Genomic DNA, 14,310 nt, shown 5'->3' with positions numbered 1-14,310 from the left:
TACCGGAATAAAAGGCAGTAAAAGGACGGGACGGGGCCCCGTCATACCCATATGCATACACATCTCAAAAGGGGCATACCAAACCGACCGTAGCTCGGGATCGAATGGAGCGTGCGACCACGGCTAAATCTAGGGGTCTACCGAGCTAGACCGCCCGTCCGTCTCCCCGTACTCGGCGGCATGAACGCAGCCCCCCGATCAACGGGGAGTCAGTACAGATAATGTACTGAGCATGTAAAGCATAAGAGCAACATCATATATATATATATATACACATGAGAATCATGGATAAGATCCGAACTCATAAGCTGAAATGACTGACTGCATGTACTTATATGAACTAGTATCTGCATATACTTGTATGAACTAGTATCTGCATGTACTTATATGAACTAGTATCTGCATAAATCTGTATATCTAACAATGCCTCTGTGGGCTCATAATATACATGCTCGTGCCTATCAACGAAGGTCATACATACGTATATAGGTGCGTATATAACGCCGATATATGCGCGTATATAACGCCTATCTCTTTTCTCGTATCATATCGGCCTCTCTGCGGCCATCATCAAATACATTCTGTCGCGATACTTGCGACCGAATCTCATATCATCGTAATAGTGCACCACCGATCGGTGGTAATGCGTATATAACGCCTGTTCCTTTCTATACCCCATATACATATAATACTTGCGTATATAATGCCTTCTGGTCACGGGTCAACATACATATATATATATATATATATATATATATATATATATATATATATATATATATATATATATATATAAATGAATGTAATGCATGAATAATTGTATACATAAAACTGGACCCATGAACAGAAGGAATAATCATAAAGGGGGTACATGAACATCAAGGACTGAAATACTCCTATACTTCTAAGAGTAGAGTAATATGAAATCTCGCTTACTCGCTTGTTGGATCACATCATAGGATCATGCCAAAAGAAGGTAAGGATAGCCTTAACATACCTTGACGTATATCAAATCGTCCAACTCCTACTTCTCGACTTGTAAGTCTACAATTAAGACAACATAGACCTTCATTAGACTAGGTACTTCACTTGCTAACCTCCTTTAGATGCATAGAGAGCTTAACGAATCATAAACAACATTTCCCTCATAAGCTTAACAACTCTTCAACATCTGATTCACTTTAATACCAACCATAACAACAACAACAACACTTATATCTCAAAATATATTCCAATCCATTCCCAATCCTCTCCAAATAACCCTAAGCTACCATTTTGTCTTTCATCAACTTACCACTTTCACAATTACCCCCCACTCCTCTTTACTTAGAATCACTAAAACTCTTGATACTCAACTTAAATACAAGGGTAGAAATCATTTACATACCTTGAGGGGTCTAGAATCCCAAGAATCACTTCACTTTAACTCCCTAAGCTCCACAACTTGAAGAAACCCTAGGAGCAACCTTTCTTCTTCACCATCTCGGGTTTACGGGGTCCGGGTCTTGTCAAATCTTCACTAGTATAAAGAAAAAAATATTGAGAGGAAATATTTTAGGGTTTTCTGATTTTCGAAGGAGGAAAATATGAAATGAAGTCGTGACCCACATTTTTTATACTTGGAGAATTAACTGCTTCAGTGGTCCGGTTCGACGAGCGGGTCGACGACCCGTCGACGTGTCAACGGTCCGTCGACGTGCTCGTCGACTGCGCTGCGCAGTGCGGTGCGAACTCCGTCGACGTCGCACAACGACGGCTCGTCGATTGTGTTCGACGACCCGTCGATCGTGGATCGGTGTCTGCAGACTTTTCCACCCGGTTCGATAGCGTCGATTCGATTCATTCAACTTCTAATCCTGTAACTCACCAGGAATACCTACTGGTACCATTGCACACGGGGTAGGACACTTTCTATCTCCAAAACTCGGGCTAGGGTCTCAATTCCCAAGGCCTACCCAACTAGGAAATCATAAGTTCTACCATTACGAAAACGAGGGGTGTAACACCCATATGGGTTTTTTATTTAGTTGAGTCGGGTTTAAATGAAGCGGGTTTAAAAATGAAATCGGCGGTTTATTTTGGGATTTCCGTTAAGACAGGAATATATTTAAAACTTTAATGACGGGAGGGGTATTTTTGATCCAAATTTATAACGGAAAATATTTTTAGCCCTTTTTCCAAAATAAAAGGATATTTTTTACTCTTTTCCCTAAAAATAGACTTACTTCCCACTAAATGACGTTGTACACTTCTTAATGTCTGCTACTACTTGATGGGGAAAGCTTTCCACCTTTTGCTAATTATTATCCGTAAATGATCCGGTGCCGAGAATTATATTCATCAAGTCAACAGATCAACTTAAACATATTTGACAAATACAGCTATTATTTCGTTTTGGGGAAAGGTACAAATATACCCCTGCCCTTACCCAAATAGTGCAAATATACCATTTTCGCTAACGGGATTTTTTTTAAAGTCATTTAGCTTATTTTTTAATTAAAAAAATGTCATGTGGCTTTAAAAAAAAGTCTACTCATTTTTTTCAGTAGACATATATTTTCTAACACCGCATGGTAAATTTTTTTTCTGGTGGATGCGTCTGGTTCGTCTAAAAAAAATATTTCCGTGGCTTTAAAAAAAATAAGTATACCATTTTTTTAAATGAACTAGACCCGGCCCACAAGGAAGAAAATTATCATGTGGCTTTAGAAAAATGTCTACAAAAAAAAAAAAAAAAAAAAAAAAAAAAAAGGGCAGAATTTCTTTTTAAGCCACGTGGTATTTTTTTTTAACAAAAAAGGGTCAAATATAACCTTGTACTATCGGAAAAGGGCCAAATATACCTCTCGTCATACTTTGAGTCCAAATATACCCCTACCTATATACTTTGAGCACAAATATACCCCTCCACCATTAAAGTTGTCAAAGGTGAACATCCAATCTACTTGACACTTAAATTTGATGAGGTGGATGTCACGTGACATGCCACCTCAACACCCCTAACTCATTTTACCCTACCCTCTATTTGTTCTTCTACCTCTCAAATTTCCTCAACCTTCACCATCATATCAAATAAAAGAAAATCATCTCCCCATTTTGTCTTGTTCGTCGACATAGCTGAGTGCATTGACTCCCGTACTTGGGTGAACTCTATGAAAATTGAACCGTTATAATTAATTCCCACATCATTATTGAGGATAATAAGTTACAAGTCTTCTTTCTTTCTTTGTTATTTTTGTGAGAAAAATAATATTACAATTCTGATTTTGATGGGTTGAATTTACACTGACATTTTCACTATCAAGTCACACTTAGAACCAACTACATAGGTAATTGTTGTTTCCCAAAAAAAGAAGCTATGTAACCTGCTATGGTTGAAATACACTTAGGGTGTGTTCGGTATGCAGAAATGTTGAAGTTCATCTATGTGGAAATGTAATTTAGGCTGGATATCCCCATTTTTAACATGTTGGTGGAAGGGAAATATATTTTAGAGGTGGAAGAATAAATAGAGGGTAGGGGTAAAATGAGTTAGGGGTGTTGAGGTAGCATGCAAGCATCCAATTCATCAAATGTCAGCCACATAGGATTGGATGTTTATCTTGGACAACTTTAACGGTGGAGGGGTATATTTGTGCCCAAAGTATAACGGTAGAAGTATATTTGAACTCAAAGTATAACGAGGGGTATATTTGGTCCTTTTCCCATAGAACAGGGTTATATTTGACCCTTTTCGGGTTTTTTAATTAAAAATAAACTAAATGATTTTAAAAAATAAATTCGTCAGCAAAAAGGGTATAATTGCACCATTTTGTAATGACAGGGGTATATTTACACCACTTTTATAACGGGGGTATATCGTTGAGGGGTATACTTGCACCTTTTCCCTTTTGTTTTCTGTGTTTGATTACCATTGAATACTATTTTGAGTCCTAAAGATCTCTATTGAATATCTTGGTTCTTTTCAAAATAGGATTTTGAGCTTTTTTTTAATCAGTATTTGGAGATGTTCGCCAAAAATGATCAATATTTGACTTTTGACTTTTCTATAACGTAAACATATTTTTAAAATATTGTATTATGTTATTCCTAAAGAAATTATTTTCATCAATATGGTGTACATGCGCAAGCATGTACCCAGATACTAGTTTACTATATAAGTCGAGGACACATATATGACAAAATGATCTATTCAGTGTAACGCTTTATTGGATAGAATAAATAAATAACTACTCCATAATGTATACTATAACCCAACACATGACTAATAGTGTATCTTAACACAATTACAGTTGAAGATAAGGTGTGTGTATTCAAGTATTAGGTGGTCTACATTCGTCAATCATGAGAAGTATTGACTGACCGTTAAAGATTGTGCTGAGATAGTAAATATCTCATTCTTACCGGAGAAATATGACATTTCATTACAAATCCGAATTAATCGGACCCAAATACATATCCGGTATCTATAGGATAAAAAGAAGTGTTGACTGGAGTGTTGTGTTGAGAAGACCATTAGTATGAAGAGCCAATGTCTTTTTCCACATATGGAACAGATGGATTCCTATCTCAAAAGACAGTTCGTTGTCCATTGAATGCTTTCCCGGGCTTTGTGCTACAGGTGAAAATTCAACCACATTCTACTAAAACAGCCCAAGAACTATTATGTGTTATTTATTATTCTTTCTCTTGTTTTCACAAACCCCTTCATCAAATTCAGGAAAATAAGAAACCCTTTACTCATCATAACCATCTTTGGCTTCTCATTTTACACCAAAAAAAGGAGGGGTTTTCTTCATTTTCCGTTTCTATACACATTCTTTGAGGGCAAAAACATATGTACAAAAGGTTTATCTTCATGCATATCACGAATAATGCAACTAGTAATAGTTAGGGAGGAGCCACATGATCCAAAGGGTCTCAATTGAATCCCTTTGTCGAAAAATTATACATTACAAATAGGGTAAAAAGTTTTTTTTTTTTTCTTTTTATATATATTTATAAATTGTTGAATCAAGGGAAGCTTCTATTATAACATCAAAATTTGATTAAGGTCGCCGGTCAAGATCTTTGTGGATTCTTGCATTATTTTTTAATCTCCTGGTTAGATTCCCGACTCCACCTCTGATTAGGGAATTAGCACTAAAATGGTTAACGAAGAAAATAAGATTCAGAAGTCGAGGTCTTTCAACTTTAGGAAGATATTTGAGATTCCAAGTAGATTGGCACATAGCATTGGGGGGGAGAGTGGTAGTGATGATGAAGAGGACATGGATAACAACATTGACAATGTCCAATTTATTAGCCAAGGAGGAATACCTTTAGAAAATCAACAGATGGATAGTGCTTTTGATACTGAACTTGTTTCAAGCTTGACCAAGGATGGACCTAAGGCAGGAAATCCCCAAAAAGACAAAGTACCTTCAGGTTTTTACCTTTATTAATCCTTGACATTGTTTTTCATTTCGAGTAAAGGATTATGTAATTGATATCTTTAAATTTGTATAACAAAACAACATGAGGCATTTACTTGATGCAACTGTTTCTTGTTATGGATTCAGACATGGATATGATGAAAGAAAGGTTTGCAAAGCTGCTTTTAGGAGAGGATATGTCAGGAGGAGGAAAAGGTGTTTCATCAGCTCTGGCTTTATCAAATGCCATTACCAATCTAGCTGGTAACTCTCAAATAATTCCTTGCTCGTATTCGACGTTCATGTAAAGTTCTATTATGCAGTTGTGAGACCATGTTGATTTATGTTCTTTCCTTGTACGTAATAGATGGAGAGCAAAAGAGAAGTTTCTAACTCTTGATATGTTCTCATGTTATAGCTTCTGTTTTTGGGGAACAATCGAAATTGGAGCCTATGCCTCAAAAGAGAAAAGAGAGGTGGAGAAAAGAAATCGACTGGCTTTTATCAGTGACAGATTACATTGTAGAATTTGTCCCTGCACAACAAAAATCAAAAGATGGAACAAACATGGAGGTCCTATTTCAGTCTTTTCCTTCCATTTCTGCTTCAAGATTCAAAGTAGAAATAGTAAGATAAATCTCATCTATGTTTTAACAGATAATGGTTACTCAACAAAGAAAAGATCTACTGATGAACATCCCTGCTCTGAAGAAGCTCGACGCAATGCTCATTGTGAGAACCCTGCAGTTATGAATATTCTACTGCATTAAGTGTACCAAACTCTAATTCTAGATATATAAATGAATGACAATCTACAGGATTGCTTAGATAACTTCAAAGACGCAAAAGAATTCTGGTATGTATCAAAAGATGCTGATGAATCTGAGAAAGGTGTGCAGAGGAGTGATAAGTGGTGGCTACCTACTATCAAGGTTCCACCGGAGGGCCTCTCCGATGCATCCAGAAGATGGCTACAATATCAGAAGGATTGTGTGAACCAAGTACTCAAAGCATCCATGGCCATTAACGCCCAAATACTAGCAGAAATGGAAATCCCCGAAAACTACATTGAATCTCTCCCCAAGGTGAGAAGACACATTTTAAAGGGAAGATATATTTTAATTGATATACTGATTCTTTCTGGTTGTGCTCTATTTCTAGAATGGTAGATCAAGTCTTGGCGATTCAATCTACAAGAACATCACGGTCGAGTTTTTTGATCCAGAACAATTTCTTTCAACTATGGACATGTCATCAGAACACAAAGTCCTCGACCTTAAAAACAGAATAGAAGCATCTATTGTGATTTGGAAGAGGAAGATGCACCAAAAAGACGCAAAGTCTTCATGGGTTCCAGCAGTGAGTTTGGAGAAGAGGGAGCTATTTGAGGAGAGAGCAGAGACTATCTTACTCCTGATAAAACACAGATTTCCTGGAATACCTCAATCTTCCCTTGAGATAAGTAAAATCCAATATAACAGAGTAAGTAGTATATATCATGCTGGCTCTCTACACATACTTAATGATTATATTGATTGAACATGTTCACCTTTATGACTGTAGGATGTGGGACATGCTGTTCTAGAGAGCTATTCGAGGGTGCTAGAAAGCCTAGCCAACACAGTTACATCGCGTATTGAGGATGTCCTATACGCAGATTCTGTCACACAAGATCCATCACTTGCAATAGCAAAGTGGAACCCTTCAGCTGATTCTTCACCTCAGCAACCACTAAGTGGTATGTCCACTCCCAAAGGAGAGTCAGAAATGTTAAGTTCTGCAGCAGAAACCCCTAACTCAATGACTTTATCAGACTTCATGGGTTGGAATATGGAACAAGCAGAGCCAGACATAACTAAGAATCATTCTACGGGTAACTTGGACGCTTTTTGCCAAAGATGATAACCATTGTCGTCAACAAGTTTTCCTACATTGAAAATGGCCTAACAAGCCCACAACAGAAGAAAGAAATCAAAGTTTGACTCATAAGAGGAAAAAGAAAAACCATATCAATGTCTAAATTCTCCAATCCATTGTATTTGGCTTATATCCTGTGTGCCTGTTAACTGTTCTTCTTTCAGAGCAGATAGGAGAGTTCAAGAAGTTATCCGTTTGGTCTAACGTTTTTCTCCTTTTCTATTGGATTTTAGCTTTTGGAAAGTGTTCCAGATGAAGTGCTTCATGTCCATCGTGTAAAGCATGACCCTATAGTTTTAAGCAGAAATCTTTCCCGCTAGTGAGCAGATTTAGGATTTTTTTTTCTTTTCTTTTTTCAAGTTCATGCTAATATCTGTTGATGTGCAATATATGAAAAACTATCTGTTGATGTGCAATATTCCTAATTCATCAATGATACTTAGAATGTTTGGACATAACCAAAATGCTCAAGCAAATTAAGAATTCAGAACATTTGGCCTGCGCAGAAAACTTAATTAGTTTGACAGAAAATGATTTGCTTTCCATCAAATCCCTTCATGATGAGATTTCCACATCTTACATCCAAAATTATGTCTAAATAGTCACATAAGTCTTATTTAACATCAAAGGGTAAGAAGGCGTTCAAGGAAAACAGACTTAATATCTCAATAAAACTGCTCTCGAATGCAACTGATCTAGGCCGCCTTAGCAACAGCAGCATGCATGGCATCAGCAAGATGAGGCACTGTCCGAGAACTCAGACCTGCCATGCTAATTCTCCTGCAATAAAGAAGAAAATGATTCCTCTTTAAAAAATTTAAGGAGAAAATGTCACTAGTAATGAGGATCTTTTTTAACCAAAAACCTAACTTCAACAAAAATGTTCCACAACTGATACCAGAGTAATAAACATGCCACTGATTGAAAGTAATTCTTTTCAAGAATCGGTGTAATTTGGAGGGAGGGGGAGAAAAACAGAGCTGCATTCTCTTCTGTAAAGTTTAAAGTACTGATAGGATGACAGAACTGAACTTTCTGATGCTTCTATTCCAAACTAAAACTTTCAGTCTGAAATTTCCCCTTACTAAAGAATTCAAGCAAAAACAATCAATGATAAGCACTTCTAAGTTCCAATTCATTAAAGTTTCTATTGACAAAAGAGATCCACGGTAACAAACTAAACAATAAAATGAATATCAACAGTCAGATGTCCTTACCCATCAGATGTCATGTAAATGTGATACTCTCTAGTCATGAACGCGACTTGCTCAGCATTCAATCCCGTGAAAGTAAACATTCCAATTTGCTTGATGATATGACTCCAATCACCTGGTGTACCTGCAAAACAGAATTAAGCTTACCTACGTCCTAAACGGAACAATTACATGTGTTCTATCCGGAAAAAGTTCTTATAGCAGTAGCAGTCACACTAATCAGACACACTGTATACGTCAGTAGAAAGAACAAATCAGAAGATCAGATACCTCGAGCTTTCACGGCATCAAAGAGCTGTTGGCGCATGCTAATAATTCGGTCGGCCATTGCTTTCAGCTCAACTGTCCATTCGTCGTACATTTGTCTATCACCAATAGATCACAACCACGTCAAAATGTAGAAGCTATAATATCTACTGACAGAAAAAAGAATCTTGTAATAGTTGCACAAACCTGTCCTTGAGTATAGTAGCAACAATAGACGCACCATGAAGTGGTGGATTTGAGTACATTGGCCTGATAACCAGCTTTAGCTGGCTTTCGACTCTGCTTGCAACATCTGCATCTTTGCAAACCTATAACACAAAATTTTATACTAGCCTTAGTCAGCTTTTAGTGTCTATAGCTAAAACTCAATGAAAATGACAGTTTTTTGCTAAACATACAATCCTGTACAAATCCACTGTCCTCTCTTTCTTTTCCATTACAATCTAAGTGGATTAGGAGGCCCTCAAAGAAAGCAATAGGGCAAGAAAGAAAGAAAGGATCAACACATCACGGGCAGCACGCAAAAGAAGAGAGAGGATAGCCAGAATTGTACTGAGGCCGCAGCAGCAAGAAAACAACAATTGCACATCTTCCCAGACAAAGCAGCCTTCCGATCTTCTAAATCTGGCTTTCAATATCTTTAGAGACTGTGTTCATTGTACCAGCAGCAGAACTTTTTAGCTTTTCAGGGAATACAATTTGAGTAGCGTATTCAAAGAAAAACAGTATTTTTAGACATAAAAGCATGATAATTCTTCAGCCACCAATTTAATCACTTAATAAAAAGGGAGTAACTAAACTGACGAAGGACTCACAATGCTAAGGGCACCAACACGCTCTCCATACAGTCCCATGTTCTTGGCATAACTCTGAGCTGCAAGACATTCACCACCATCAGCCACAAACATGCGAACAGATTGTGCATCTGCATCTAGGTTGCCACTGGCAAAACCCTGCAATAAGAAAACATATATTACAGTAGGGGTCAGTTGAGCAGCAGCCCATTAATACATAGTTTTGGGCTTCAAGTTATTTGGCAATCATTCTTAACGAAGTATCACTTCAATCTCAAAATCCCATCTTAAGCTTAACCTGATAAGCACTGTCAAAGAAAGGTAACAACCCCTTGGACCTCATCAACTGCCTGATTTTCTCCCACTGGTCAACTGTTGGATCCACGCCAGTTGGGTTATGAGCACATGCGTGGAGAAGAACTATTGCCCCACCGGGTGCAGCAGCAAGATCATCCAATAACCCTGCAGGGATTAAAAGCAGGGGAAACCATAGATGAGGTGCTTACATCTTTAGCAAAGAAGCAAAATCAGACAATAAATAAAGATCTGGTGCTAGCTACACATAAAATATAGATCTTTCCAACCACGACTAGGAGTAAGTCCAATAGTGCATAAAAAAGAGTCCGTTCTTTTATATATAAAAAAAATCTTTTTAGAATCTGTTCTTATTTACAACTGTAGTACCTTAACAACATTGGTAATAATAGTACCTTGAAAATCCAGGCCTCGTGTTGCTGGGTCGTAGTAACGATAATATTTTACTGAAAGCCCAGCTAAAGTGAAAACCTTCGGATGGTTTCCCCATGTTGGCTGTGGTATATATATAGTACGCTGGGAACAAGACAAACGGTAGAATCTTCATTCAAGTGTCATTTTGATTCAGACATACAAAGGGAAAGAGTGTAAGGAATACTTACTTCATGATAATGCTTAGCCAGAAACTCAGCCCCAACCCTCAAAGAACCTGTGCCTGACAAGCACTGAACAGTGGTCACCCTATTATCTTGAATGGCAGGGCTGCACAAATACATAAGCACTGAAATGAATAAAAATACATATAAATTTATCTGCTGATGTCCTAACAAGTAAATTACACATAACTCAACTTAACAAGGAGTAATCGTGATAAAAGATACATAATTCTTGATATCACATTTATCAAAGAGGAGAGAAAAAAAATTTAGACCAATTTTCTTCTGATGCAAGCCATTATAATAAAATGAAATACAGAAGAATAGGTCTAACAGGTATTCAGTTTCTCTACTTGGTAAGGGATAAAGCAACTCTGATCCAAATATCAAGCAAGACAGAAGGAAGAACGTTGAAGGTTCTTCAGCATTTCTTTTTTCTTTATACAGATGATTGGTTCAGCTAGACGGGTCTAAATGGAATGACATGTATAATGAGCATTCAGTAGCCGATCCAGCTAGCTTGGCATTGAAGCGTAGTTGTTGATAAGTGGTTCAACAGCCTTTCATTATCAAGACCTAGCTCATTTTTGTCCACGACAGTGCTAATAAGGATATATGCAGGACATTTATCGATTATGTAAAGGAAATGGTGAAACCGTGCTCAAGACACTACCACTGTTTCCATCCTACTGTGTAGCTTCCAATAAGAAAAGGTGACCGAAGAAAAGAGATAAAAGCAGATATGGATTGACTCTCTTGTACTAGAAAGTTTTAATTTAAAGTACCAAATGCACCCATACTCAAGCATTTACGAAGAGCAGCTACACCAGAAAATCTTCAAACCTGTCAGCACCAAATATAAGCTTGGCACTCAGTTTGTTAAAATCCGCTAGTCCAGTAATTGAGAGATACTCCTTCACCCGAGACCTGCATTATAGCAGCCTTAGATTACTATGTTGGTGTCAAGTGATATCTCAACCATAAGAGAGTCTCTAATTTAGCAACTCACGTGTCATTGACAAGCATTTGTTCAGCTCGTCTCACCACATTAAGAACAAGGGGCTTTCCTTCCTGCCTTATTTGGCATCAGAATGTGTTAGCAGATTTTCAAGCTTTACAATAACATTTCCCTCATGATTAAAAGAAACCAATCACTAATAAAAAAGCGCACTTCAACCTGTCCCAAAAGATTGAACGTTTAGAATTGCTAGAAAGATTAGGAAGACGGAATTGAAGAAGAAAGGCTTTGACGTGATATCACTGTCCTTAAAGAGATATTGCCCTTCAGGATTCAACAAAGCCCTAGTATACTGCAGATTTTTCTTAAGCTACTTCAGGAGAGTCCTTGCATTTATAGAACTAGAGAGATGACTTTTCCGAATAGTCATGCTCTTTCACAAAAAGACATGTGTCTGTTCAATTTAAGACCTCCTAATATTACAAACTAATTCAACAACAAGTACTGGTGGTTTGTCTTCATTATGCACCAGCGAGAAAATGTAGTCATATGTATTTATCAGCATATTGTGTTTGATTACTGTAATGTACACAATAGACACATAGAGGGAAACAAACCATTTCTATAGATGTGTATATATCAATTTCATTTTTTTTCTTTTTTCTTTTTTTTTTTTTTAGTTATACATAAGGGGGAGGGGAAGGAGGGGAAGGGGAAATAGGGGAGGGAATAACAAGGTGAGGAAAAAATACACAACTTTTATATTAAAGAAATACAAGTAAAAGGAAAAAAAGAGATTAAGAGTGAGGGACCTCAGTTCGGTATGCGCCAACACCCAAATTCACTTTCACTGGGCTGCTATCTTTGTTGTAAGCAACTGTTACCTGTTTTATTGAATCAACACGGCAGAAAATAAAATAAGAACCACCATCAAACACAAATAGATTCTGTATACATCAAGTGAAAGAATCAGCCACACCACTCTTACCAACTCATCGTGAATTAAATAAAGAAAAACCTAGATCGCAGACATAAGAAAAATGAATATCTATTAACAGAGATAACGATCCATGATCCATGCAAATCAAATCAACCCATATATGCCGATATCAAACTTTGACCAAATCAACTAAATCCAGTAATATCTATATAGAGTGAAAAAGGGGGTACCCCTAAGATGGGATCTTCAGGAGCACGAACAATATGGGCAAAAACTGAATCTGCCATTGCAAAATGATGAAACAGATTTCTTGGGTTTACAGAGAAGATGTGATGCAAGTGTGACGTTGAGGAACCCTCTTTGATAAAAGTGTGAATATTTTTATTTTTGTTTTTTTTTGCAGAGAATATTGTTGGCTTCTTTGGGGCTGCGTGGAACACGCCACCTGTAAAGTGTGACACAGTGGGCGGTTCAAAACAGGGGACTACTCCAAAACTTCTCTTTCTTGCTGCCCAATACAGCTTTTACTTTTTTCCCTTTTCAATGTGAAATGAAAACACAAAAAGAAAGAAAATACAGACTTCTATTCTCCTCTTCCCAATTTGTTTAATTATCTGCACCGTTTTAAAAGGCAATTTTGTAACTCGCCTTGCTTGAGGCTCCCTTAGAGCGGGATACTGATAAAATGCCTTGAGGCTCACGTGTGAGACTTAATTCTGTGGAGCTTATGTTTTAAGCATCTGGTTATTCGCCGTAAACGCACCTAACGCCTAACAGTTCTTATAAAATGATGTGTCAAATTCCTTAATTAACATTGTTGACCCTCATAATTTTTTAATAAATAAATGATGCTTAATACTCCCTCTGTTTTAATTTATGTGAACCTATTTCCTTTTTAATCCGTGTCAAAATGAATCTAATCTTTCCTAATTTCGTAAACAAATTCACTTTACGAAATGATTTTTACACCACACAAATATTCAAGACTTATTTTGAACCACAAGTTTCAAAAAGTCTTCACTCTTTTCTTAAATGTCGTGTCCAAAAAATGGGTTCACATAAATCAAACTAGAGTAGTTTTTTTCACCTATAAAAATAAGAAGATTGAAAGTAACTCAAATAATAAGTCGTAATATTGCATATTTACTATTTGAGAACACAGTGAGGGTGAATATCACTTAACATTTCTTTTAAGAATACATAGTCAAATTTTACGTTTTCACTTGCCATTGGTCTTCATGTGTTTTGTCCTGTGTCTCAAAATTATCATATATTATTATTTGTTATTTGAAAATAATTTTATTTTTATTCATGAAGTAATTACAATACTAATAAAATTTATTGATTATTTTTTTTAGGAATTAAATTGCATAATATAAATAATATTTTAAGAAATTGTGATTCTTTTATTGTTTGAAAGCTAATATGTTAGAATTGATTTGCATCTCACAATAGCTTTTATATCATTGCATTATCTATACTTGTAAAATCATGTTAGAAGTTTTGTTTTCTATGAGTTTCTTTAATCATGTTTTTAATTTTTTTTAAAACTATTAATATATTTATAATTTTGTGTTATTATACTATTTTACTACATTATAAGTTAAAAAAACTAAAATTCGTGGGGCTTTAGCCCCATGCCTCGGAGCTTACATTTCACCCCGTGTTAAGTAAAACGCCATGCCTTATCCTTGCAACAATGATTAACATTATAAGGGAAAAGGGTCAAAAATACCCCTCTACTTTGGAAAAAGGGCTAAAAATATCCTCCAAACTTATTTTGGGTCAAAAATAACTTCCGCCCAGTTTTCAAATATACCCTCAAGTTGGTTTATGAATTGTCCGCTAAAATAACCCAAAATCATTATTTAAACTCGCTTTATCATTTAAACCCG

The 14,310-nt window shown here is 36.5% G+C and overlaps 2 protein-coding genes across 3 annotated transcripts; one reads left to right on the top strand and one right to left on the bottom strand.

Moving 5' to 3' along the window:
• The first annotated feature begins 4,365 nt into the window (after nt 1-4,365).
• Nucleotides 4,366-7,316, top strand: LOC132040955 (rop guanine nucleotide exchange factor 12-like). Its single transcript, XM_059431653.1, has 7 exons — nt 4,366-5,427; nt 5,562-5,678; nt 5,833-5,987; nt 6,072-6,146; nt 6,233-6,499; nt 6,576-6,896; nt 6,978-7,316. Exons 1-7 carry the CDS (start codon nt 5,148-5,150, stop codon nt 7,314-7,316), a joined length of 1,554 nt encoding a protein of 517 aa, XP_059287636.1. The 5' UTR covers nt 4,366-5,147.
• Nucleotides 7,317-7,807: 491 nt separating this feature from the next.
• On the bottom strand, nt 7,808-12,769 carry LOC132040928 (aspartate aminotransferase, cytoplasmic). 2 transcript variants are annotated; one of them, XM_059431613.1, is made up of 12 exons: nt 12,646-12,769; nt 12,288-12,359; nt 11,527-11,588; nt 11,361-11,444; nt 10,524-10,623; nt 10,317-10,437; nt 9,905-10,068; nt 9,628-9,765; nt 8,999-9,120; nt 8,816-8,910; nt 8,549-8,669; nt 7,808-8,111 (listed from the first exon to the last, which is right to left on the bottom strand). In XM_059431613.1, exons 1-12 carry the CDS (start codon nt 12,700-12,702, stop codon nt 8,027-8,029), a joined length of 1,221 nt encoding a protein of 406 aa, XP_059287596.1. In that variant the 5' UTR covers nt 12,703-12,769; the 3' UTR covers nt 7,808-8,026. The 2 variants fall into 2 exon arrangements, with proteins under 2 accessions (XP_059287596.1, XP_059287598.1); XM_059431615.1 differs by lacking the exon at nt 7,808-8,111 and adding an exon at nt 8,155-8,415.
• Between the last annotated feature and the right edge of the window lie 1,541 nt (nt 12,770-14,310).

Source organism: Lycium ferocissimum, chromosome 12 (assembly GCF_029784015.1).
Source record: "Lycium ferocissimum isolate CSIRO_LF1 chromosome 12, AGI_CSIRO_Lferr_CH_V1, whole genome shotgun sequence".
Classification (NCBI taxonomy): Eukaryota; Viridiplantae; Streptophyta; class Magnoliopsida; order Solanales; family Solanaceae; genus Lycium; species Lycium ferocissimum.
This window is presented reverse-complemented; position numbering and strand designations above follow the sequence as displayed.